At 40.4% G+C, this 27489-nt stretch overlaps 2 protein-coding genes across 4 annotated transcripts in view; both read right to left on the reverse strand.

Moving 5' to 3' along the window:
- LOC134333471 (solute carrier family 35 member C2-like) overlaps positions 1-27489 on the reverse strand; it is a 64296-nt gene that overhangs the window by 33700 nt on the left and 3107 nt on the right. Inside the window, exons 4-12 of one of the 2 annotated variants that reach the window (XM_063015457.1) lie at positions 26664-26727; positions 26217-26289; positions 24939-25107; positions 24151-24234; positions 23894-24069; positions 21285-21471; positions 13375-13395; positions 4357-4371; positions 3396-3446 (exon numbers count right to left, since the gene is read on the reverse strand). In XM_063015457.1, the coding sequence (XP_062871527.1) occupies positions 3396-3446; positions 4357-4371; positions 13375-13395; positions 21285-21471; positions 23894-24069; positions 24151-24234; positions 24939-25107; positions 26217-26289; positions 26664-26727 (840 nt within the window). Of the gene's footprint in view, positions 1-3395; positions 3447-4356; positions 4372-13374; positions 13396-20919; positions 21159-21284; positions 21472-23893; positions 24070-24150; positions 24235-24938; positions 25108-26216; positions 26290-26663; positions 26728-27489 lie in introns of those variants that run through there. The other variant, XM_063015458.1, reaches the window with a different exon arrangement.
- Positions 15092-17026, reverse strand: LOC134333644 (DNA ligase 1-like). Of its 2 annotated transcripts, none has more exons than XM_063015741.1 (5): positions 16933-17026; positions 16469-16546; positions 16177-16359; positions 15285-16064; positions 15092-15184 (listed from the first exon to the last, which is right to left on the reverse strand). In XM_063015741.1, the coding sequence occupies exons 2-4, from the start codon at positions 16541-16543 to the stop codon at positions 15324-15326; spliced, it is 999 nt and encodes a 332-aa protein (XP_062871811.1). In that variant the 5' UTR covers positions 16544-16546; positions 16933-17026; the 3' UTR covers positions 15092-15184; positions 15285-15323. The 2 variants fall into 2 exon arrangements, with proteins under 2 accessions (XP_062871811.1, XP_062871810.1); XM_063015740.1 differs by having other exon boundaries at positions 15323-16064; positions 16933-17025.

Here is a 27489-nt window from a genome sequence, read left to right on the forward strand (position 1 = left end):
GAACTAGAATGCTGATCACGACATTCTTATCCAAATCCAACTTAATATCTGTCGTTTTGAAATGGAATGCCGGATCCGCTCATGGTCAGGTATGGATATACTTTCAGTCGCATAGTGTACTATATTGGCCCAAAAACACAGCCACTGAACTAACTAGTTAACAAGCCAATGTCACAGACAGAAACAATATGGGAGTTAATGGGGCTAAGTACAAGATTAAACTCAGGTCCTTTAATTAAGATTGTGTTGTGTGTAATTATCCATGCAGTATTCAAACCAATATTCAGAAAACTCTTCAGTCTTTAATGTGAAGTACCTAAATGCTACTAGGTCTAATACTTGAAAGATCCAGGAGCTGAAAAATGTGGGTATTCCTTTTAATGCACACATATTATATATATAGTATATTATGACCACCTTCCTAATATTGTGTTGGTCCCCCTTTTGCTGCCCCATACGCAACAAACTGTGATGCACTGTGTATTGTGACACCTTTCTGTCAGAACCAGCATTAACTTCTTCAGCAATTTGAGCTACAGTATCTCGTCTGTGTGGATCGAACCACACGGGCCAGCCTTTGCTCCCCACGTGCATCAGTGAGCCTTTGCCGCCCATGACCCTGTTGCTGGTTTACCACTGTTCCTTCCTCGGACCACTTTTGATAGATACTGACTACTGCAGACCGGGAACATCCAACAAGAGCTACAGTTTTGGAGATGCTCTGACCCAGTCGTCTAGCCATCACAATTTGGCCCTTGTCAAACTCGCTGGAATCCTTGCGCTTGCCCATTTTTCCTGCTTCTAACACATAACACACAACTTAAAAATCAAATGTTCACTGGCTGCCTAATATATCCCACCCACGAACAGGTGCCGTGATAAAGAGATATTCAGTGTTATTCACTTCACTTGTCAGTGGTCATAATGAGAAGTTAATTAAAACACAAAAAAACAACAAAGGCTCTCAGGTGGTGAAGAGCTTGAGGGTTCGAATCCCCAGCAGCTAATCATACAGACATAATTGGAAGTCCGAGGGGGATGACCAAGGCCTCGAGATGGATTGCCGTCCTGTCTGAGGTGTGTTACTGCATTGAGCTCAGTGATTCTCAGGTTAACTGGACCCATCTTGACCAAGATAAAGTGGTAGTAAAACATGAAAATGAATCATTAAAAGAACAACTTACACTAAACATTACACAAATGAAATGCTGGTTCTGCATTGGCTCAGCATTTAATTCATTTCTCTCTGAGGTGTTCTAAAGCACCGGCACTTAGTATAGTATTTATTCTATATGGTATTTCATATACTATTTAGAAAAGACTGTGGTTTGAAACACAGCCTTTTTCAGTTAAATGCCAGATTTCAAGTTCCACCATAAGCAGGCATAGACTAGCTAGCAGTAATACCTTCTTTTTACCCATCTTCAACCCAAAATTAAGAGGTTTAATCCATCTACTCCCTTTTTGGTTTCCCTCAAGGTATGCCCCCAAGAAAATGCATTCATTTACATTTTACAGCATTTAGCAGACGCTTTCATCCAAAGCGACTTACACAATGAGCTGAACACGATGAGCAATTGAGGGTTAAGGGCCTTGCTCAGGAACCCAACAGTGGCAACTTAATGGTGGCGTGGCTTGAACCGGCAACCTTCTGTTTACTAGTCCAGTACCTTAACCACTGAGCTATCACTATTCATACATATAAACATGACTGACAAGCACAGAGAACACACATCTGTGTACCAAGCCCGGGGCATGGCAGACAGTATTTTTGACTAAATATGTATTTTATGTTAGATCTTGGAATGTAAAGAGCTTTTTCTTTTACTCAGAAAACCCCTCACTTCAAAAACAAAGTCAAAGACACAACAAAACAATATACAATCGTGTGTACTTACTGGTCGCATAAAATAAAATACTAGTCAATTCATTTGCAGTGAATTTGTTAAAATATTTAGGCACTCGATACGAGCACATCACTGATGAAATCCGGATTTGAATTTACTGGTGGCAGAGGGGTAAATTACCCAAGCGAACTACCGCTGGGATCCAGGGTTTAACTCCCCAGGGGTGCTATTGTCCGTTCTGGGGCTTGTGGAGGGTTTAATTGGCTGTTTAAGTCCAAACAATGGGCAGGGGTCTTATCTGGGGTGTGTTACTGCATTGTTCCCAGTGACTGCAGGTAAGCTAAGTGTTAATGAGTAAGCTTTTTTATGTATATAATTTTCTTAAACTTATGGAGATATAACATTAAAACCACCTCCTTGTTTCTACACTCACTGTCCATTTTATCAGCTCCACTTACCATATAGAAGCACTTTGTAGTTCTACAATTACTGACTGTAGTCCATCTGTTTATCTGCATGCTTTGTTAACCCCCTTTCATGCTGTTCTTCAATGATCAGGACCCCCACAGAGTAGGTATTATTTGGGTGGTGGATGATCTCAGCACTGCAGTGACACTGACATGGTGGTGGTGTGTTAGTGTGTGTTGTACTGGTATGAGTTTTTAAACACCTCACTGTCACTGCTGGACTGAGAATAGTCCACCAACCAAAAATATCCAGCCAACAGCGCCCTGTGGGCAGCGTCCTGTGACCACTGATGAAGGTCTAGAAGATGATCAACTCAAACAGCAGCAATAGATGAGCGATCGTCTCTGACTTTACATCTACAAGGTGAACCAACTAGGTAGGAGTGTCTAATAGAGTGGACAGAGAGTGGACACGGTATTTAAAAACTCCAGCAGCGCTGCTGTGTCTGATCCACTCATACCAGCACAACACACACTAACACACCACCACCATGTCAGTGTCACTGCAGTGCTGAGAATCATCCACCATCCAAATAATACCTGCTCTGTGGTGGTCCTGTGGGGGTCCTGACCATTGAAGAACAGAGTGAAAGCAGGCTGGACTACAGTCAGTAATTGTAGAACTACAAAGTGCTTCTATATGGTAAGTGGAGCTGATAAAATGGACAGTGAGTGTAGAAACAATGAGGTGGTTTTAATGTTATGGCTGATCAGTGTATATTAACATATCACATTGCCCCTGTACATATGTGAATTTTTTTCAGTATTTATACGCCTAAATGTGATACCAAACTGTCTGAATTATCACTCCAGGGGCAATACTTAAGGCTTCACATATTTCATCAAATAGGAAACAAGCTTTAGTGTAATTATAGAACCGCTGTGTTGTCTCCAGGCTATTGCATCTTGACAAAAAATGTGATGTGATATGCATGTGTACTGAATCATATCGTAACTAAGTAGACATTTAAAGTGAATAATAATAACAAATAAGTATCATGAGGCTTTTATCCCCCACTTGGTAAACATATATAATATTTGAAAATAGGTTCAGGTTTGAGATGAAAGGGTAGTTTGATACCTTGGGTATGAGCCTCCGAGGCCAGCATTAGGAGAATTAACCAAACAATGGCTGCCATTGGATAAAGACAGAAGGGAGAGGCGGTGAGAGGAGGAGAACCACGGGTCACCACAGGCCCTGTAAAAGATTTCAATAAAAAAGATTACCCAGCATTAAGGCCTGCATGATTTAATAGGTCAAAACTGTTATTACAACAGAGTTTATCAAAACAAGATCAAGGGGCATGTTAATGCTTTAAAGTACTGATTTGGGATCGTAGGGAAACCAGCAGGGTCTGCTAAATGCAGTAAATGTCAAAATGTCACTTTGGATAAAAGCATAAACGCTAAACGCTTACATGAAATTCCACCAGATTTACGGTACACGAGCGCCTCATAGTATACACTCAGTCATTCATGCGGTGTGAAACTAGCTTGTAACTGGTCTCATGGGGACAAAAAGATGGAATATAAATAAAAGCCTGGTGAAACAAGAGATATGGAGGTACAGTCACCGTGTTCACATGAGAAAACCACATCACACAGAAGAGCGGCACCATTCATTAGCAGGCTATTGAAGTTAATGACAAGACAAGAGGCTTGTGAACCAAACAGCTGTTAAAACCTATAAAACAGTATGTATGTGTGTTTGTAATTACATGACATTAAATACAAAGTGTCTGTAAGCCTACTGTTAAAGTCTACGGCAGGGTTTTTAACATCTTTTGGTCAGTGAACGCATTATAAAGGCTACAATGTCTGTGACTATCATAACCCCACTCCCTATTTTTTCCCCAGTGTAAAGGAGTGTGTGATGAACAAAATGTTAGCTATATTTAAAGATTACAAGTAGTGAGATGGGCTGAACATTGAATTAATAACCTGAGCTAATTAATTAATGCAGTTTTGATTTAAACTCCATATTATGTCATATATAATATATAATGTTCAGTGACTCCTTTCTGAGTTTTAGAAGACCCCACATGTCATCCTGTCGCCTAGATTGAACAACATTTGCCCAAGTTAAACTCCAAGCTGTGTTACTCAGATGCCACATAGAGCTCTTGGTCTGTAAATTGTACATTTTTCATATTGCGCAATAGTTTTGTAGTCACATTTTGTATCAGAGGGTGCTGGGATGGAACAGTGGTCTATTATGCTATTAGTGAGGTTTGAATCTCCAGGTTCAGATCTCAGCAGTGCTATCAGCCAGCCAAGCATCTACACCAGGGGTGGGCAATTAAATTTTCCAAGGGGCCACATAAGAAACTCGGACTGTTGTGGAGGGCCGTACCAATAAGGTGAACTTAATTCTGCTCAATATTCATTTTATCTTTTTATTTACAATTACATTACATTTTCAGCATTTATCAGATGCATTTATACAAAGCGATTTACAATAGTTACAGTATACAGTCTGAGCAATTAAGGGTTATGGAACTTGCTCAAGGGCCCAACAGCAGCAACCTGGCAGTGGTGGGGCTTGAACCAGCAGCCTTCTGATTACTAGTCCAGTACCTTAACCACTAGGCTACAACTGTCCACTCTTTATGAAAAGCAGTGAATTGTACAGTTCTAATAAGCTGTTAATGTTTTGATGTTACATTTAGAAAATTAGAAGTATGCAGAGTAAAAACATCAACATTATTTTACTATTTAAACAAACAAATGCAAAAACAAATGTGAACAAAATGTGCAGGTTTTTAAACTTTACACTATTTTGTTTTGAGTCTAATTACCTCATTTGTTTTTCAGTCCTTTGTTATTGTTTAATATTATTTTTAAAATCACTGAGCTGGTCCTGGACTGCTTCAGTTCTGGACGTGTTAAACTTTATAAAACAGTCTTTATTGCTTTTGCAGTTTAGTTAGAGAAGCTTCAGGTGTGACGCTCCGCATCGTTCATATGCTTGTATTTCTGTTTAGTACCGCAACAGAGATTTAGAGCCTAAATTCTGATCCTTAACCAGCGTTACATCTGCTTTTAGTAAATAAACTATTCAGAAGTTCGTGTCTTGTTAAAAACTCCACCGTCAATCACACTCAGTTCTGTTCGCATTACAGTGAAGCTGATACACTCGCGCACACACGCGCATACGCAAATCGAAACGTACGGATATTTAAAGACAGGGCTCTCGTCAAAATCAATCCTGTTATATTGCATGTTTGATGTACATTTATTTACATCTAATTTTTAATTGCCACGAACCTCACACACACGCGGGCCGGTTGGGGATGTCTCGCGGGCCGGATGTGGCCCGCGGGCCGTACAATGCCCAGGTCTGATCTACACAGACATGATTGGCTATGTCTACGGGGGAGAAGTGGCAATGAATTGGCATGCTGTCCAAGGTAAACCTGCCTCCAGTTTAACTATGACCCTGACCAAGATAAAGCAGTTGATAAAATGAAAATGAACCAACATTTTTATATTAGTAGCTAACTCTTATCTACGGCTCCCGTTAGGGGTCGACGGCAGATTGTGATTTGGCACAGTTTTTACGCCAGATGCCCTTGACACAACCCTCCCTATTTATCTGGGCTTGCGACCGGCACTACAATGCACTGGTTTATGCGTCCTAGCAGCTAGGTACCTATAGGAGAATTCAGTGTCTCCAATTAGCCTGGCTGCATGTTTTTGGACTGTGGGAGAAAACCGGAGCACCCGGAGGAAACCCACACAGACATAGGGGGAAAATGCAAACTCCACACAGAAAGGACCCGAACCGACCCGCCTGGGGATCGAACCCAGGACCTTCTTGCTGTGAGGCGACAGTGCTACCCACTTAGCCATCGTGCCACCACTTACAGTATACAGTCTAAGCAATTGAGGGTTAAGGGCCTTGCTCAAGGGCCCAACAATGGCAACCTGGCTTTTTAGCTAACTGTCAAAGCTAAAAGCTGTCGAATTCTCAAATATACTGTACAGTGTCTTGCATACGTATCTGGTCCCTTAAACTTTTTAACATTTATTGGTGTTAAAAGGCATTTAATTGGAATTATGTACTATTTTTTTAATACTATTAATACTATGTACTATTTTTTACTATTATTAATTAAATAATAAAGCAGAGCCCTGAGTTAATACAGACCCAATTCATGTTCATTCAGCTTAAGCTCCGTCTAATCGGATGTAACAAAAAATCAGATTGAGCTGTGGACTTTGAATTAAACATTCTGTCAAATCAGATTCCTGATTTGATCGGATCTTAGGATCGTTGTTCTGTTCCCAGAACTTATCCAGTCACAATTCTGGTAATTTGCCCTGCGTTTGCCCTGCATTTAACTCAAACCATCATGCACTGACCATTCTCCACATTCCCTGCTGATGCTAAACGTTCCCACAACATGATGCTACCACAACATAGCTTCACTGCGGGGATGGTGTTCTCAGGATGATATACTGGGTTTCTGCCAAATGTACCATTTTGCATCCCAGCCAAAAGAGTTCCATTAAAGTCTCATCAGACCAAAGAATCATTTTTCAAATTTGCAATAGGTTTATGTGTTTTGGCAAACTTTATAAAGCCCAGCTTTATAACACACACATTATTTCCCACCTAAGTTGTGGATCTCTTTATGTCCTTTGGCATTACCTTTGGCTTCTTGGTTGCTTTTTTAAACTAGTGTCCTCTATAAGTGTCTAAGTGTCCTCTATAAACCAGCGTTCAAAGTCTGAGAAAGTGAAAAATGTACATTTTAATAACCAATCCCTGATTGATATATTTTAGAATTTGTCCCAAATTTCCTAATAGCATCATTGACTTTTGACCTTGTTTAGGTATGTCACAGTTGGGCTGGAGTCACTGGAGACACTGAATTCTCCTATAGGTACCTAGCTGCTAGGATGCATAAACCAGTGCGTTGTAGTGCCAGTCCCAAGCCCGGGTAAATAGGGAGGGTTGTGTCTGGAAGGGCATCCAGGGTCAAACCTGTGCCAAATCAATAATGCGGATCATGATCCGACGGCGATCCCTAACGGGAGCTGCCGAGGAAATAGAGATAGAGGTATGTCACAGTTCCGGAATCTAAACTGAGATTAAATTAAACTTTGATTACGCACAGTTAGACCCCATTTAACTTATTTTGGGACTGCTGATTGAACCAAAAACAATTTATGTTTATTTGCAAATAATTTTAACAATATTATGTGCTATTTTGTACAGATTCACAACAAACAGTATCATCCCAAATAAGTAACACTACAAAATGTAACGTACATGTAAAAACAACATGTCTTTGCTCAACTAGTACGGTTGAGGTGCTCTGGTGCAATTGCATTTGGATGTACTTAAGAGGCCATAACTTTATTTTATTTATTTATTTGTTTATTTTTTATTTTTTAATCAAATTTTTTGTTTTTATCATTTTTTTAAATTAATTTATATATTTTATTAATTTATTTATTTATCTAATTATTTTATTTTTTTAACCTTCTTTCCATACAATACATATTTTGTATTTATATACTATTTTTTTTTTCTAAATGCATTATCTATGTATAGCGTGGATCTTTTTGTTCATTGTTGATCTTGTTTGAAAACTTAAATAAAATATTAAAAATAATAATAATAACATGTCTTTTAGCTACAGGTAAAAAGGCTACAATGGAATCTGCTACAAGACCCAAGTGCTTTGCTAAATTACAACTACTCACACAGGATTGAGTATTACACACAGTTATAGTCTTAAGATTTGTTTAAGGGAGGTTCTATGTCTAAATAATATAATCAGGGAAAATGAAAGTCTTTAGCACAGAGAAAATGAAATGAAATTGCTGCTTTAGTCTATGTTTAACCTCATTCACTCTGAGTTCAAGCTTAATTTCTATTTTAGGGTTATTATAGGGTTTATACAATATTAAAAGCTGTGAGATCTTTTCAGAACTGCTCTTTAGTGAAAAATGTTGCAGACATCTATTTTAAAACCTCACAACATAATGTAAATAGCCAAGAACGTAGGTTTTCCCTAATATTTATATTCATATACAGTGTATTCAAACTTTTTGCAAAACTGATTGTCTATTAAATGTGATTTTGAACAAATATAATTGCCATTTTACTCATCAACTCAAAAATTACAAACCTGATATCTCCCATATGCAAAGGTATTCAGACCACTTGCTCTAGCTGCATCATGTTTGCTTCAATTATCCCCAAGTTGTGTCTACAACCCATTAGGGTCAATCTATTGCATTTTGAATTGATTCTGATTCTGTAAGGCACACACAAGTGTCTAATAGAGTGGACACAGCATTTAAAAACTCCAGTAACTACATAGTAACTTCTAGTTCTTCGAGGAATAAATATGGTACAGATCTACTTTAAAGTCTGCAATCAAAAAGCATTCAAAAGCTTCAATACTGTTCATGTCTGGAGAGGTTGCTTACTTAGTCTTGATTTGTTTGTACATTTGTATTGGAGCATTTCTGTCCTGGAATATGTGGTATTTTCAACATAGGGTGCAAACTGTGGATCAACAAGTATTACTGGGTCATTCTATAATTTGGGGTACATTTCACATCACCAAAAAAGTACAAAAACAATGTTCTCTCTCAATAGAACAATCAGTGGTTCAAGTTAATATATTCCTTTAGTGTAACATATCCACTATTTGCAAAGCTTAAACATTAATTATTTTATTTTATATTAAAGGGACAGTAGATGTAGACTACTAGGTAACTTAGTTGACAGGTAACATAGTTGACAATTTCCCTATTTTGACCCATAACTTCAGTGGTAGACCTTGCCTGGCTGACCACATGTCATTTCTTGAACAGAATAATGTCTAATTTGAACATACATTGGAATTAAAATGATAAAAAAAACATATTTCAAGCTAAATGAAGCATATGATGCACATAATGTTTTGTGATATTACAACGTTTTCCATTAATAGGTAAAATATGACATTTTTAAAGAAAATAGTTAGAATAAATATAATTATTATCATTGGACATGGAATGTACCCCAAATTATAGAATGACTCTACTGTAATGGATTAGTGTCAAACTAGCCCTATTTATATGGGTAATGGAGATGTCTGTAACTGTCTGTAGCCATTCCTCACATTTTACACACCTAAATTAATTATCTAAGCTCATGTGTGTCTATATTTTGCAGTTTGCAGTTCTTTAGAAAACCCATAATACATTAATTAAAAAATATATATTTTGCAGAGGTATGAATTTAAAGAACTTTTGTAGGAAATATTAAAATACCTCATTTAGAAGCTTCACGACAAAAACACAGGTACATTTTACATACAAATATGAACCTACATTGTAAACAAAAACAACTATTGAAGCTGTTTATTTACCAAAATAATAATAAAACAAAATTCCTTCACGAATCTGGGCACGTTGTGTTGGCAGCTGTCATTAAATAACGAAGAGTCTATCACACACAGAACGCGTCGTGGTGAATTGTTTAAAAAAGTGATTAAGCACCTCCAGGGTATACTTAAAAACTATATTTCTTTCATTCTGACCCTCTTAGACAACAAACTAAGTAAATAATGTGGAGTAAATCATGTAATAAAAGTTAGTTTTACCTCAGTACGTCAGTCTTTATCCGCTCCTCACGGTTGTATAAACATTCCACACCTGAGCACGTGAATGAAGCAGCTCGAGCTCAGCACTGCTCGTGCGCGCGCGCCTCTGTGTGCACTCACTCAGTCTAGGTGAGGAAATGTGAGATGTTCCTCAGACCTTCCTCCTCTCAAAGCTGGGCGTGGAACCGTCCTGCAGGGTGTACATTTACACAAAGATGTCGAACAATTCGTCTTAAAAGCGCCAGACGGTTCATTGAACTGTTCAGTCTGCATATTTTTGACGCGAAAGGCTCGAAATGTTGAAATATTTATTCAGGACTGAGAGGAATTTGTAAAAGTCAGTGAACGCAAGTCTTCACATGTTTCTGGCTTAAGAGATAGAGGAGTGAAGTGATTCATTTCCAGTACTGAGTCCATGATATTTGAGAAACACATATAAGGGTGTATAATCAACTCTTTAAAATACATTACTTTATTCCAAACCAGTGGCGGCTCCTGCCAAATCTCTCAGCGGGGTCAATTGTTGCTATGATGGCCAAGGTGACCCGTTCAATGGGTAAACATAATAAAGCTTAAATAATTAACATCTTAAGTCATCTGTCAGTTTGCCCTCACAAATAACTTTACCATTAATCATAAAATGAAGTAAAGCCTTCACACTACCAATTTAATTCAGTCTTCATCAGATAGCATTTTATTTTAGGTGCAGCAGATCCAGAATAAAGATTGGGGCATCGGGGCTGATGTGCAATAAATAAAGAAGTACAATTAAACAATTGGGGAGATACAATAAGTGCTATCACAATTCACAATTTAAAAATTACATTACTTACTTGTAATTTACTTGTAACTTATATGATTTCCCCCTTTTGTAGATACTCGCCTGATGTTTAAATTTGGTCTGGGTGGCCCTAATTCTTAAGTTGCAAATTTATTCTGATTACACGATGGTAATGGTAGTCATGGTGACGAGATCGCAACACCAGGTTACGTGTGACGCTAGCACGTACAGTGGGGCCAAAAAGTATTTAGTCAGCCACTGATTGTGCAGGTTCTCCTACTTAGAAAGATGAGAGAGGTCTGTAATTTTCATCATAGGTACACTTCAACTATGAGAGACAAAATGAGAAAAAAAAATCCAGGAAATCACATTGTAGGATTTTTAAAGAATTTATTTGTAAATTATGGTGGAAAATAAGTATTTGGTCAATAACAAAAGTTCAACTCAATACTTTGTAACATAACCTTTGTTGGCAATGACAGAGGTGAAACGTTTCCTGTAAGTCTTCACCAGGTTTGCACACACTGTAGCTGGTATTTTGGCCCATTCCTCCATGCAGATCTCCTCTAGAGCAGTGATGTTTTGGGGCTGTCGCTGGGCAACACGGACTCCATAAATTTTCTCTGGGGTTGAGGTCTGGAGACTGGCTAGGCCACTCCAGGACCTTGAAATGCTTTTTACGGAGCCACTCCTTCGTTGCCCGAGCAGTGTGTTTGGGATCATTGTCATGCTGGAAGACCCAGCCACGTTCCATCTTCAATGCTCTCACTGATGGAAGGAGGTTTTGACTTAAAATCTCACGATACATGGCCCCGTTCATTCTTCCCTTAACACGGATCAGTCGTCCTGTCCCCTTTGCAGAAAAACAGCCCCAAAGCATGATGTTTTCACCCCCATGCTTCACAGTAGGTATGGTGTTTACTCAGCATTCTTCTTCTGTTGAGTTTTTACCAAAAAGTTCCATTTTGGTTTCATCTGACCACATGATATTCTCCCAATCCTCTTCTGGATCGTCCATATGCTCTCTGGCAAACTTCAGACAGGCCTGGACATGTACTGGCTTAAGCAGGGGGACATGGCTGGCACTGCTGGATTTGAGTCCCTCTCGGCATAGTGTGTTACTGATGGTAGCCTTGGTACTTTGGTCCCAGCTCTCTGCAGGTCATTCATCAGGTCCCTCCGTGTAGTTCTGGGATATTTTGCTCACCGTTCTCATGACCATTTTGACCCCACGGTATCGAGGGAGATTATCAATGGTCTTGTATGTCTTCCATTTTCTTACAATTGCTCCCACAGTTGATTTATTCACACCAACCTGCTTGCCTATTGTAGATTCACTCTTCCCAGCCTGGTGCAGGTCTACAATTTTCTTTGGTCTTGGCCATGGTTGAGTTTGGAGTCTGACTGTTTGAGGCTGTAGACAGGTGTCTTTTATACAGATAACGATGTCAAACAGGTGCCATTAATACAGGTAACGAGTGGAGGACAGAAGAGCTTCTTAAAGAAGAAGTTACAGGTCTGTGAGAGCCAGAAATCTTGCTTGTTTGTTATTGACCAAATACTTATTTTCCACCATAATTTACAAATAAATTCTTTAAAAATCCTACAATGTGATTTCCTGGATTTTTTTTTCTCATTTTGTCTCTCATAGTTGAAGTGTACCTATGATGAAAATTACAGACCTCTCTCATCTTTCTAAGTAGGAGAACTTGCACAATCAGTGGCTGACTAAATACTTTTTGGCCCCACTGTAAGTGCGAGCCCTCCCAGAAGCCATTCAGAATGTATTGCAGTTCAAAAAAAGGAGCCTTACAATGAGAGTCTATGAGAGCAATCCGGGGCGATTTTCAGTCAGACTGTCATTTTCAGTGGACGCTGATTGAACTACGATATTCCGAGGCAAGACAGACTCCAGAACAGTCACAGATGTGATAGAAAAATTACTTCGCTTTCGCGCTTTGGTGGTGCGTCGCCTGATCGCCCTAAGGAACGAGCCACCCCTGTTCCAAACCCTTAGAATTCAACGCCAGTTCTGGACATGGATAGCAGTAAAGTTTTAAGTGTCATTTGTTTGTTTATTAGGATTTTAACGTCATGTTTTACACTTTGGTTACATTCATGACATGAACGGTTGTTACTCATCACACAAGATTCATCAGTTTACACACAAGGTTATATAGAACACAGTCATGGACAATGTAGCATCTCCAATTCACCTCACTTGCATGTCTTTGGACTGTGTGAGGAAACCCATGCAGACACAGGGAGAACATGAAAACTCCACACAGAAAGGACCCGGACCTCCCCACCTGGGGATCGAACTCAGGACCTTCTTGCTATAGGTGACAGAGCTACCCACTTAGACACGGTGCAGCCCTTATTGTAGCTTTCATTTTTTTAATATTTATTTTATGGATGTTACTTAATGACTGCTTGAAATGTGGCACTTGTGAAATTAAGCACATTTTTCCATGAAATTAGTAGGGCCCTAAGTTATATTTCAAATTATACAGTGTATCACAAAAGTGAGTACACCCCTCACATTTCTGCAAATATTTCATTATATCTTTTCATGGGACAACACTATAGACATGAAACTTGGATATAACTTAGAGTAGTCAGTGTACAACTTGTATAGCAGTGTAGATTTACTGTCTTCTGAAAATAACTCAACACACAGCCATTAATGTCTAAATGGCTGGCAACATAAGTGAGTACACCCCACAGTGAACATGTCCAAATTGTGCCCAAAGTGTCAATATTTTGTGTGACCACCATTATTATCCAGCACTGCCTTAACCCTCCTGGGCATGGAATTCACCAGAGCTGCACAGGTTGCTACTGGAATCCTCTTCCACTCCTCCATGATGACATCACGGAGCTGGTGGATGTTAGACACCTTGAACTCCACCTTCCACTTGAGGATGCGCCACAGGTGCTCAATTGGGTTTAGTCCATCACCTTTACCTTCAGCTTCCTCAGCAAGGCAGTTGTCATCTTGGAGGTTGTGTTTGGGGTCGTTATCCTGTTGGAAAACTGCCATGAGGCCCAGTTTTCGAAGGGAGGGGATCATGCTCTGTTTCAGAATGTCACAGTACATGTTGGAATTCATGTTTCCCTCAATGAACTGCAGCTCCCCAGTGCCAGCAACACTCATGCAGCCCAAGACCATGATGCTACCACCACCATGCTTGACTGTAGGCAAGATACAGTTGTCTTGGTACTTCTCACCAGGCCGCCGCCATACATGCTGGACACCATCTGAGCCAAACAAGTTTATCTTGGTCTCGTCAGACCACAGGGCATTCCAGTAATCCATGTTCTTGGACTGCTTGCTTTCAACAAACTGTTTGCGGGCTTTCTTGTGCGTCAGCTTCCTTCTGGGATGACGACCATGCAGACCGAGTTGATGCAGTGTGCGGCGTATGGTCTGAGCACTGACAGGCTGACCTCCCACGTCTTCAACCTCTGCAGCAATGCTGGCAGCACTCATGTGTCTATTTTTTAAAGCCAACCTCTGGATATGACGCCGAACACGTGGACTCAACTTCTTTGGTCGACCCTGGCGAAGCCTGTTCCGAGTGGAACCTGTCCTGGAAAATTGCTGTATGACCTTGGCCACCATGCTGTAGCTCAGTTTCAGGGTGTTAGCAATCTTCTTATAGCCCAGGCCATCTTTGTGGAGAGCAACAATTCTATTTCTCACATCCTCAGAGAGTTCTTTGCCATGAGGTGCCATGTTGAATATCCAGTGGCCAGTATGAGAGAATTGTACCCAAAACACCAAATTTAACAGCCCTGCTCCCCATTTACACCTGGGACCTTGACACATGACACCAGGGAGGGACAACGACACATTTGGGCACAATTTGGACATGTTCACTGTGGGGTGTACTCACTTATGTTGCCAGCTATTTAGACATTAATGGCTGTGTGTTGAGTTATTTTCAGAAGACAGTAAATCTACACTGCTATACAAGTTGTACACTGACTACTCTAAGTTATATCCAAGTTTCATGTCTATAGTGTTGTCCCATGAAAAGATATAATGAAATATTTGCAGAAATGTGAGGGGTGTACTCACTTTTGTGATACACTGTATATATTTCAAAACCACACCTTTATCATAAGATAAGACTTTATTGATCCCCTTAGGGAAATTAACTAAATTAAATAAATTAACAGTGAATATATGATGGCAAGATCTATTTAATATTGACTTCTTACACCCCTGAAGTGACAGGTGCCATCAAAAACCTTTAGAATACATTTTCTGAACAGCCCTGACCCCTCAAATTCTGTCCACATACCATATAAAACTGATTTTGCACCCTCAGTTCAGTCTGTGGTGCAAAGGTTAAAGAAGAAAAAAAAAAAAAGAGGCCATTGTGTGAGTTTTTTAATGCATTGCTTTTATTGAGGTTTATCAGTGCATGTCTGTCTGGCTGAATGTCTGCCAATCGATCTTCAAGGCGTTTCCTATGAAAACACAAACAATAACTATTAGTGAAAGGTTAAGTAGGTGTCAGTAATCGTTGCATTAGATCTCACCTCAGTCAGAAAAACTGACTATACCTACCAGCTCATTTGTGTTGTGCTTGTATGTGGTAAACTTACGTTACACTACTGCCTTACGTCTCCCAAATCCAACCTTTTTAAATATTTTTAGGACATTTTCGTTTTGCACTTCATCCATTTCCTCATCACCATCGTTCCTGTGCTGTTCCATCTTGTCCTCATCACACTCCTCCTTTTTCTCCATCTTCTCTTTCTTCTTTAGCTCTTTCAGCCTAAGGAGAAGCATTGCTTTTTCATTCTTAACCTCCTTTTCCAGATCCTTGAGCTTCTTTTTGCTCTCCTGCTTTTCACGCTTGGCCTCCTTCTCCAAAAACTTCAGTTTCAATTTGAGCTCTTTAGCTTCCATCTGCCTTCTCTGCTTCATCTCAGCCATCTTAATTTTTAGCTTCAACTTCTCCTCCTGTTCAAACTTCACCCATTTATCCATCTCAGCATGAAAGTCTATATCCAGACTGGGTATATTTCCATCAAGTGGTTCGTCTGGACCGTTCTCGATCGCAAGACTTTCTGTTTCCTGTTCTGTGGACTCGTCGACAGTTTGCAGCTCCATTTCATTCATCTCAAAGTCAGTCAGAAAGGTCGGTTCTGTGCTTTCATTTGCATCCCATGCTAACTTGGGGACTTGGGATGACTTTTCATTATCAGGGTGCAAACTGGAGTCCACAGAGGAATGCTGGGTTTTTTTCATAGTTGGAAGCCGGATCCTGAAAGAGGATGACGGAGTGAAAGATTCTAGAACTTGTGAAGCCTGCCTGACTTCCATCTTAGCCATTCTTGTTTTCTGTATGTTTTAAGACAAGGATACAATATACATTATTCATTGATTTATTGAGCTTTTTTAGAATTAGAAAATGTTTATTTTATATACAGTGTTTTATAAAGTGTTTGCATACCTCAATAACATCACTCAGTTTTTCCATCTGCCTCAGAAGATTCTCAGTGCACTCTGCATGCTTTTTGAAAATCATGTTAACTGACAGCATGATTTCGTGGCTGTCCTTCATTTCTGCCTGCAGGTGCTCCTGTTCTTTATTCTCATCCAGATCATTTGAACCACTCTCCTTCACCTCCTCCTTCTGTACAGTATTAGAAACACAATTAGCATTATAATTAATTATAATAAATATAGTGGGGAGTTTTAAATGGTAGGTCAAATATGAAAAAGAAAAATACATTTTTACTCACAGGAAAAGACTGGACTTTGGTGCGCTTACCAAACAGCCTCTGGATCATTTGTCTCCACATACTTACCACCTTCATCCTCTACATGCAAAAATAAAACAAGAACAACAAGAAAATAGATCAGAAACAATATTGTGTGTATGTAACCAGGACTAATTATTGATTCATTTTTATTTATGCATTTTCTCCCAATTTAGCAAAGTCAATTTGTCTTCTACTGATGGGGGATTCCTGACTACAGTGAACCCTTTTCACCCATGCACTCTGCACATGCGCATTTCTATCTGCTAATCAGGTACACAGCGTTTAAAGACCGCGCCCACATAGTCCGTTTACCCCGCTCTAGCTGAACCGTGTCTGCGGCAGGCACTGCTAATTATGCCCGCTAGATAGCGCCCAACCGACCGGTGGCAACGCCGCGTTTTCGGACCGAGAAGTTCAGTATCTCCCTTAGAGAAGGAACTTACCGCAATACTTAATGAGAAAATTCACAGACTGATACAGTATTTTCAGCGGTGAACACACGTTAGCTGCTCTCTCTGACCAGACGTAACGTGAAGTGAGGCTTTCAGCACGCGCGCGCTGCTTTTATACAAGCTGGTTCCATTATGACGTACGCAGTGTTCTGGTCACCGCTGCTTTCTGTGATGATTTGAACAGTACACACACACACACACACACACACACAAACACACACATGTATATATATATATATCCTGACTCGCTTCTCCAAAACACCCCAAAGTGGCTCAATAATATTAAGATCTGGTGAATGTGCAGGCCATGGGAGATGTTCAACTTCACTTTCATGTTCATCAAACCAATCTTTCACCAGTCTTGCTGTGTGTATTGGTGCATTGTCATCCTGATACACGGCACTGCCATTGGATGCACATGGTCCTCCAGAATGGTTCGGTAGTCCTTGGCAGTGACGCGCCCATCTAGCACAAGTATTGGGCCAAGGGAATGCCATGATATGGCAGCCCAAACCATCACTGATCCACCCCCATGCTTCACTCTGGGCATGCAACAGTCTGGGTGGTACGCTTCTTTGGGGCTTCTCCACACCGTAACTCTCCCGGATGTGGGGAAAACAGTAAAGGTGGACTCATCAGAGAACAATACATGTTTCACATTGTCCACAGCCCAAGATTTGCGCTCCTTGCACCATTGAAACCGACGTTTGGCATCGGCACGAGTGACCAAAGGTTTGGCTATAGCAGCCCGGCCGTGTATATCGACCCTGTGGAGCTCCCGACGGACAGTTCTGGTGGAAACAGGAGAGTTGAGGTGCACATTTAATTCTGCCGTGATTTGGGCAGCCGTGGTTTTATGTTTTTTGGATACAATCCGGGTTAGCACCCGAACATCCCTTTCAGACAGCTTCCTCTTGCGTCCACAGTTAATCCTGTTGGATGTGGTTTTTCCTTCTTGGTGGTATGCTGACATTACCCTGGATACCGTGGCTCTTGATACATCACAAAGACTAGCTGTCTTGGTCACAGATGCGCCAGCAAGACGTGCACCAACAATTTGTCTTCTTTTGAACTCTGGTATGTCACCCATAATGTTGTGTGCATTGCAATATTTTGAGCAAAACTGTGCTCTTACCCTGCTAATTGAACCTTCACACTCTGCTCTTACTGGTGCAATGTGCAATTAATGAAGATTGGCCACCAGACTGGTCCAATTTAGCCATGAAACCTCCCACACTAAAATGACAGGTGTTTCAGTTTCATTGTCTAACCCCTGTATATATATATATATATATATGCTTGTCCCTGCTCCTGATTGGGGAGGACGAGGCTGCTTCGTGCCCCATCCGACACGTGCACAGCAATCGAACATCTTATCACCTACACTTGACGAGTGCAGTGCAGTACAGCGCTGTGCACGGAGGGCCACACCCTCTACCGCATTCCTTCCCCACCTCTGTGCAGGTGCCACCAACCAGCCAGCAGAGTTCGTAATCGCACTAGTCAGAGAGAGAGTCTCCATCCGGTTTACTCCCGCCCCTATCTGAACAACAAGCCAATCGCTGTTCATGTGGTCACTCAGCCCCATCCCTTCAAGGAAATGCTGCATCATCTAGGTCTGAATTATAGTCACAGGCAGTGGCGGCTCCTGCCAAATCTCTCAGGTAGGGGGCAATTGTTGTAATGATGGCCAGGGTGACCCGTTTAATGGGTAAATTAAAGCTTAAGTCATCTGGCCGTTTGCCCTCACAAATAACTTTTAACATGGAGAGTGACCAGCTTTACCATTAATCATAAAATGAAGTAAAGCCTTAAAACTACCAATTTAATCATCGTCTTCATCAGATAGCATTTTATTTTGGGTGCAGCAGATCCAGAATAAAGATTGGCATCAGGGCTGATGTGCAATGAATAAAGAAGTACAATTAAACAATTGGGGAGATACAATAAGTGCAATCACAATTCACAATTTAAAAGTGACATTACTTACTTGTAAGTTACTTGTAACTTATATGATTTCCCCCCCCTTTGTAGATACTTGATTGATGTTTAAATTTGGTCTGGGTGGCCCTAATTCTTTAGTTGCTAATTTATCCTGATTACTACAACGACTGAATGGCATTTTCCTTAATGACACGATGGAGTTTCCGAACTGAGGTGATGGTAGTCATGTTGACGAGATGGCTAGCTGCTCCAATTATCGCTACACCAGGTTACGTGTGACGCAAGCACGTAAGTGCAAGCCCTCCCGGAACCCATACAGATTGTTTTGCAGTGCCTACAGTTAAAAAAAAAGTGCCTTAATATGAGTGTCTATCAGAGTAATCCGGGGCGATTTTCAATCAGACTGAAATTGCCCAAAAAGGGCGGTACTGTACAGAACACAACTCGACGCTGATTGGACTACGATATTCAGAGGCAAGACAGACTGTCCAGAACAGTCACAGCTAGTTTAACACTGGTTGAATGTGATATACAGTATGTTCTATATACAGATTACCAATACACAAGTGATATTTTGGTCACATTTTAAAAAGCTTATCTGTCTTATCTATTACTTGTTCACACACTAGCTTGTAATTACTTTCTGTGTTGAATATTTCGATTACAACAGCAATATTAGCATATAACATTTCAAGATAGATAATTAAGAAAAGGAACAATGTGCTTATCTTTGCCATAGGCTGTAAATAACATGAAGTTTAGGCATGACACTTTTCTTTAACTGATGTTTATATTTTATTAAGGCAAAGAGAAGAGCTGTGCTTGTATCTCTGGAGAAAATGAACCCCCTGTCAAGATTTCCAAATGCTGTCTCTCATTTTATTCATATTCAACAAACTAACTAATTGCAGGGTTAAAATTTCTGTTTGTAACATGAGATCTGAATATTCTCCGTCAGCTTCTTCCACGTATGAATGAAACAGCCGTCTTTGCAGTGTTCTTGCCCGAATCAAAAGGAAAAATGCAAAAATGGTGCAAACTGGCTACTGATAAATGAAAACTTTCTAGATTCACAGTGCTAAGGTAACAAACAGCAAATTGAAAAACAGTGACCGCATTTCATTTCTATCATGTTGAACTGTTGGAATGAGGCGTGCACTGTGCAATCGACGTATTGGGCACCTCTGTTTTAGATTCTGCCAATTGTTGCAGTGCAATATATGCAGTATGAAAAACAAGAAATGGAGATAGGAAGTAGTAAGTACAAGAAAACGCCAATCAATGTGGGTGATTTTTTTCCATTAAAATAAGAACACATAATAAAGTATATTTTTTTATTTAATAGTAAATCACTTTGACAAGGCGCTTTTAAGACACAGATGGTAAACTCAATTGTGTGAAACATGAATGTGTGATTTGTTAATGAACTTAAGTTAACATGTAACTTACAGCATAAAGCATTAATGGTATTTGCATTTTATGGATTTTTAATGGAATTGTGGCTACCAAGCTTCATCCTTTATTTCAAATCATTCATGTTAACCAATAACGACATTGCTTAAAATAAATCAATTACACCTTTGTAAACAAAAATACGTAATGCTACATGGAAACTGTCCAAAGAACAAAACTTTAATTGCAAACCTGGCTCGAGCCAAAGAACTCCTATAACAACATGTATTCAAGCCCAGTTTTATATTCCTCTACATATTATAATTATGTATAGGAATAAATTACACAAATGTGTAAAAAATTAATAAATAAACAATGTGTTTGAAGAAGCACAGCTTTTACTTTGGTTCTCACATTAAAGCATGTAATGATTTGGGAAGAGCTTGTGAATACATTCAAACATTTCATTGTGTAAAGAAGGAATCATGCGGCCCAAAATTTGGTCACAGTCTGTAAGGGTTTTTGGGCTCCTGGACACTAAAATCTGATTTCTTTCTTCTACATACTTCCTTTAAATGGTCCCTTTGTGCCAGCTGTTTGCTCAAGGCTCTCAAAATCAACTAGTGTTTCTTCAAGACACTCTTATAAATAGAGACGGCTGTGTTTATTCGACAGCTATTGTACCAAAATACATCACGTGCCACTTCTGTGAGCTAAAGGTCCGTCCCAGAAATGTTGCCGTCTTCATTTCCGAGACTTCTTGTTTCAGTTCAGGTCTTCTTCATCCTCCATGTCAGACGTACCTTCTCTGGAAAGAAGAAGAGGAAGCTCCATGTCCGAGTTGTCTCTGCCAGCCAGTGGTCTTAAGGTAGATCCGTTACCTATGTAACAAGCAAAGATGCTCCAAATAAAACCTCTAATAGTTCAAAATGGTCCATCCAAAAGCTTTGCAGAATTTCAGTGAGTCATAAACACTTAAAGAAATATAATTAACACTTTATAAACACGATTACACAAAAGTAAGTTCAAGCCTGTAATAAAGAGTAAGTGAAACAGCGCTCTACCTTTACTGTAGTAAGTCTTGAGACCCACGTGTAGCGAGATACCCGCCAGACACACGACAAAGCCCAGCCAGTTTACTACGCTCATGTTATCTCCCATAAATTCAACTGCAAGCAGCAGGGTGCACACCTCCTACACAGAAAAACAGAAGAAAGAAATAGCTGTGATCATTAATTCAACATAATAACTCTCATAAGACTCGTTTATTACAAAAGTCAGTCATTATAATCCTCTTTGCCCATGTTTCAGTTTCCCTTCATTTACAGTGGTACCTTGTAACTCGACATCGCCTAAACTTCCCTTTCTCGAGAAATTTGTACCCTCAAACTCAACGTTTCCCTTAAAGTCAACGTGTGTGCAATCGCACGTTAGTTCAGTGTTTGGCTTGAGGGGTGTGGTAAACCGAATCTGCATTTGTGTGAAAAGCTGCACACGTATCTGTGTTTAACTGGATTTTTCTCCTGTTTCACTTTTAAACTTCTGTTACAGCTCAGGGTTCTGAGAAATTGTAAGAATCAGCTTTTCCGAGAGAGTCTAAAACACTTATCATTACAAAAAAAGCTTAACAAGACATAATGTATTAAAGGAACGACATAGAAACACTAAACCTCTATTAATTATTACTGCTCATAAGTTCTGTCCACTAATGAAATTCCTTGCTCGGCACAGCCGATGCAGAAGTGGTTTTGTGGCTTTTCTCGTAAATGCACCTTACTGAACTCGCTAAGGAATACGGTATTCCAAGATTAAGCATCTCTACAATTAAAAAGCATAAAGAAAACAATGAAGAAGTAAAGGTAAAGTGCAGGTTTTATTGTATTTTTTATTGATATCTAATTTGTTTTCAATTGTATGCCAGTGTTTTTTATATTACATTTGTGTTATTGTCAGTGTATAAGTGTCAAAAACCCCATTAATGTTTTATTTTTTCCCCAATTTTCCCCCCCTAATCTAGTCATGTCCAATTACCCTGATTGTGTCCTCTATACTGATTCGACCCTGAGAACGCCTCTCAACTGACATACGCCCGTACCTCCGGCACATACAGTATGGGGGCCCCACAAGGAACAGTCCTGTCGCCTTTCCTGTTTACGCTGTATACATCGGACTTTCAATATAACTCAGACAACTGTTTTCTCCAGAAGTTTTCAGACGATTCAGCAGTCGTGGGTTGTATTAAGGCAGGATGTGAGCAGGAATACAGGGGCACGGTTAAAGACTTTTTGGACTGGTGTAGCAACAACCACCTACAACTAAACATCACAAAAACCAAAGAAATGGTGGTGGACTTTAGAAGGAGGAGGAGGGATCCTGAGCCAGTTACTATCCTAGGAACTGAGGTGGAACTTGTACCCAGCTACAGGTACCTTGGAGTTCAGCTGGACAACAAGCTGGACTGGTCTACACACATGGAGACGGTGTACAAAAAGGGGCAGAGCAGACTGTACTTCTTAAGAAGGCTGAAATCTTTTAACATCAGCAGGCCCCTTTTGTGCACCTTTTATCAGTCGGTGGTGGCCAGTGCTCTTTTCTTTGGAGTGGTTTGCTGGGGTGAGAGTGCTAGAACAATGGACACAAACCGAATAAACAAACAGATCAAAAAGGCCAGCTCCATAGTGGGGTCTGAACAGGACTCAGTTCAGCAGGTAGCAGAGTTAAGAATGCTCACAAAGCTTAACTCAATTATCAAAAATCATTCACACCCACTTCACTCCCTGGAGGTGTTTCGACAGAGCACCTTCAGTCACAGACTGATTCCTCCTAAATGCAGGACTGAACGTTACAGAAAATCCTTTCTTATAACTGCTATCAGACTGTTTAACAGTTCACAATAATTCAAATAAATCATTTATAAGAAATACTTACTTCTGTATGCTATGCATGCACCATAAAAAGTTTACATGTATATAGTACCATACTGTACATTTTTATCTTATTGCTTGTTTTTGCACCGTAAGTTAATGTTGTATGTATACAAGAAGTTGTTGTTGACTGTTGTCTGAGCTGCTGTAACAAAGAAATTTCCTGCAAAGGATCAATAAAGAATCTATCTATCTACAGTCAGTACAGACTGCATTTTTCACCCGCACGAGTCGAGTTCATACACTTGACGAGCATTGTGTAAGGAGGGCCACACCCCCATCAGCATTATTCCTCAGCCCTGTGCAGGCGCCCTCAGTCAGCCAGCAGGGGCCACAGTCGCACCAGTTATGAGGACCTATGATCCGACTTTCTTACCCTCTAACCCTGAACAACAGCCAATCGTTGTTCATGCTGCCACCCAGCCCAGTCGGAAGGCAGAGCTGAGATTTGATACGATGTATTCGAAACCCCAACTCTGGTGCGCTAGCGTACTTTACCGCTGTAAAAAGTTTAATTAAAAAACAACCCAAGCACAATAAGGACAGGACTTTGACCTGAATACACAGCAAAGGGTTGCAAAGGGACAAGGGTTGCTGATCAGGTAATAGCAGGGTAAGAACATTGCATCTACACAACTACACAACACAAACTTTACAAAAAGAACTGCATGCTCATGCATAAGTGAAATTACCTTAAAGATGCCTGCAATAGACAGAGTGAGGCTGGAGGTTCGGGACACAAGCAGGAACTCTGAAAATCCAAGCCCGAATGCCAGCATGCCACCCGCTGACAGAGCCAGAATAGAGGATAACAACGGCTGTAGCTCACTCACCCTGAACAGCTTCTCTGTAGTGCCTACACTTAATCCTAACACACACACACACACGGTTAAAGAATAAAGCATATGTAAAGTAAAAAAATATATAAATAAGTGTAAGTCAGACATACCTTCGTTATAGACAAAAAGAGGAAACAGACCCATGAACATGAGCGGTTGGAGGTGATACATGGTGTCAATGGGATTCTGAAGCCCTGTAAATCAAAAAAACATCAGAACAGCATTATGGGACCCAGTCATGGACTATCTCCAATTCACCTCACTTGCACGTCTTTGGACTGTGGGAGGAAACCATACAGACACAAGGAGAACATGCAATCTTCATACAGAAAGCAACCCACCTGGGAATCAAACCCAGGACTCTCTTGCTGTGACGCGACAGTGCTACCCACCGAGCCACCATGCCGCCCTTTGGAATAGATCAGAAGATTCTAGGTTCAACTCCTGGCTGGCTTGATTACTGTAAGCTTTTTGTACCATGAGTCTGGCTCATCTTGATCCACCAATCAGAACTCGAGTAAGAGAGACTTCATGGTCGTTCTTTGTACCTGCACCCAGGTGATAGAATGAACCTCCCCTGTCTGTTCGAACAGCTTAGTCTCTCACTGGTGATGACATTTGGCATGTCTTAACACAATAAATTTGAACATCATTTGAATGGCATGCTAGGTAAGCTAGTTGCTGACTTGGTTGTGTCCCAAATGCATATTGTGTACTACCTATCTAACTAGCATTACCATGGGTAATGTACTAATGGTCTGGGATTCAAACACTAGGGCTGGCATTATCCCGGTAGAGTGGGTGCTGCACAGCAACAAAGGCTCTGGAGACTTAGGTTTAATCCTCACCTTTGGTAAACAGCTCCTAGATGTAAGCGAACGCTCTGGGTCAGACTTACCGAGCTCTGCTTTCTGCATGAGGACCTGGGTGAGTGTCCAGCGGATCCCACCGATGAAGGAGGCCAGCAGGACCATGATAAAGCCCTCCAGATTAAACTGAGTGGACTTCAGAGTGAACATGAATAAGCCACTAGCTATCAGCAGGACCACCAGGATCAGAAATGGATTCTAAAAAAATAAAAAGGAGAAATATGAACCGTGTGACCCCAACTGTGCTCTTAGTACTGATATCTATGTCAGATATTGAAGGTCTATTTAATTATTTTAGGCATATGTAATCTTTGTCTTTCTATGTAATATGTTGGGCACTCAATCAGGATGTGCTTTATACTAATGGGTGTCCATCAGGCCTTACATAGCCCATATTATGTTAACAGTGGTAGCCTAGTGGGTAGAGGGCTATCAGTCATAAGATTGTCAATTCAAATCCAGACTCTGCTATGCAGGCTGACCCTGCGTTTTGACCCCATCTTCCAAACAAGCCGAGATATGCGGAAAAATAATCATTGCACTTTACTGGTGTATATGTATGTATAACAAATCCCAATTGTCCTCCTAATCTAGTTGTATCCAATTACCCGATTGCATAATGCTTTCCCTGTACTGATGCTGACCTCCAATCCTGACCGAGGAGAGCCGAGGCTGACACACGCCCCCTCCGACACGTGTGCAGTAGCCGACTGCATCTTTTCACCAGCACGAGGCGAGTTCATTTGCAAATCAACTTTGTGTACGGAGAACCACACCCTGATCTACGCATTATCCCTTCACTTGCAGGCGCCATCAACCAGCCAGCAGAGGTCACAATCGCATCAGTTATGAGGTCCCATCCAGCTCCCACCCTGTATGAACAACAAGCCAATCTGCCGGATGTCAGCTCTGGTGTGGTAGCATGTAGAAGAAAGTTGTACAATGTTATTTAACTCAGTCCCATGGCCTCTAAATTACTGGTTAGTGATTTTATTGTTTTACCCTTGATTAAAATCTTGAGAGTGGAAATTTGCAAGTTGGAAAATGTATTTAAAAATATATTTATTGTAAGTCTTTGTATTAATTACACTGGTTTTGATCTGCACTGTGTATATTGTATTGTTTGCACTTGTGTTCTGTGTAGCATCATGGTCTTAAAGGAGTGTTGTTCTGTTTCAATACATACTTATATAGCTGAAATGGCAACAGAGCCTCTTGAATTTTGAGCATTAATGGCACTTAAAGTTAGGTTAGGCACAAATGTTGAATGAGAATATCAAAGGTGTGTCAGACTTCTAACAACTTACCGGTTCCTCCAATTTGAAGATCAGAGAGAAAAAGAGAATGAAGAGCACAGCGGATGATTTTGTCATTGTGTACCTGTAGAAAACACACACAAACCATTTTAGTCATATTTATTTATACTAATGTTTTATTCTGAAGCTACAAGCCTGCACTACGAGCCAAATTACGGGTTGTTATCTCCTCTCCCACCCCCAAAAATGTATTCACTTATTTGGATTTTAATGTCATGTTTAACACATATGTGTTACATAATGGCAAGGTAGGTACTATGTTTCTGTCTGCTTATTTTATCTTGTCTTTATATTTTGAGGCCATTTCATATTCTTATTTTTATACAACTGTTGCATAAAACTGTTCTTGTGTTGTCTTGTGTAAGAATGTATTTTAAGGTTACAGGCACTTGGTGTGGACTTTTCTTGGTGTGGAAGAAAGAAAACCCAATTACTCACAAACTGATAGTGATAAAAAGGAAGCTCCAGTTGGATAATCCAATATCCAGTGCAGTTGCCAGTGCTGAAAGATAAAACCAAAATAGAAAACAGATTTTTAAACATATATTAGCTTGATTTGTTATGGGACATAAATAGATACTTTACCCTTTCCGACCAGCATAGCTGGCCCGTGGGGGTAACTCCGTACGTATTTGTTTATAGGCTATTGCTGCTTGCCCAAACCGATCAACAATGCAAACGACATCTACAGAAGTGTGTCCTCCCTATAGCTATTTATAGACTGCCTTTTGGTCATTTATTGGGATTTCTGTGTGTGGGCGTACATTTTTTAATGGATGGATAAAGGTTAAATATTCAGTTGTAATAAAGAAACAAAAAGTTGACACTGAGTGCCCAGGTGGTGCAGCGGGATATTCCGCTAGCACACCAGCGCTGAGATTCTGAACACCTCGGTTCGAAACTGGGCGCCATCTAGCGGGCAATAGCAGACAATAATTGGCCAACGTGTCTGCTGGGTGGGATGACCGGACTAAGTGGGTAAGGTCTTCAAACGCTGTGCAAGTACCCTGGATTTGCAGATAGAGGCACCTGTGCAGAAAAAATGGGTGAAAAGAAGGGGTCCGCTAGGGACTACGCATGGGTCGGGAGAGGCGTGAGCAGAAATATACCCCCCTCGAATGCAATAAGGGATCCCCAGCAGAGAGAGACAGATTGACTATGCTAAATCGGGAGAAAATGCATACATAAATAGGAAACAGGTTGACACTGGAATGTAGGGAAGTCCATAACTATTTAATATTCAACTGTAGTTAATCTACATTTT

Source organism: Trichomycterus rosablanca, chromosome 19 (genome assembly GCF_030014385.1).
Source record: "Trichomycterus rosablanca isolate fTriRos1 chromosome 19, fTriRos1.hap1, whole genome shotgun sequence".
NCBI classification, from domain to species: domain Eukaryota; kingdom Metazoa; phylum Chordata; class Actinopteri; order Siluriformes; family Trichomycteridae; genus Trichomycterus; species Trichomycterus rosablanca.

Coding starts and splice junctions, on each gene's coding strand:
- LOC134333644 (XM_063015741.1), bottom strand. CDS start 16,543: ATGAAGGTGGTAAGTATGTGGAGACAAATGATCCAGAGGCTGTTTGGT. Junction 16,360..16,468: donor CCAAAGTCCAGTCTTTTCCT/GTGAGTAAAAAT, acceptor AATACTGTACAG/AAGGAGGAGGTGAAGGAGAG. Junction 16,065..16,176: donor AACTGAGTGATGTTATTGAG/GTATGCAAACAC, acceptor TAAAACATACAG/AAAACAAGAATGGCTAAGAT.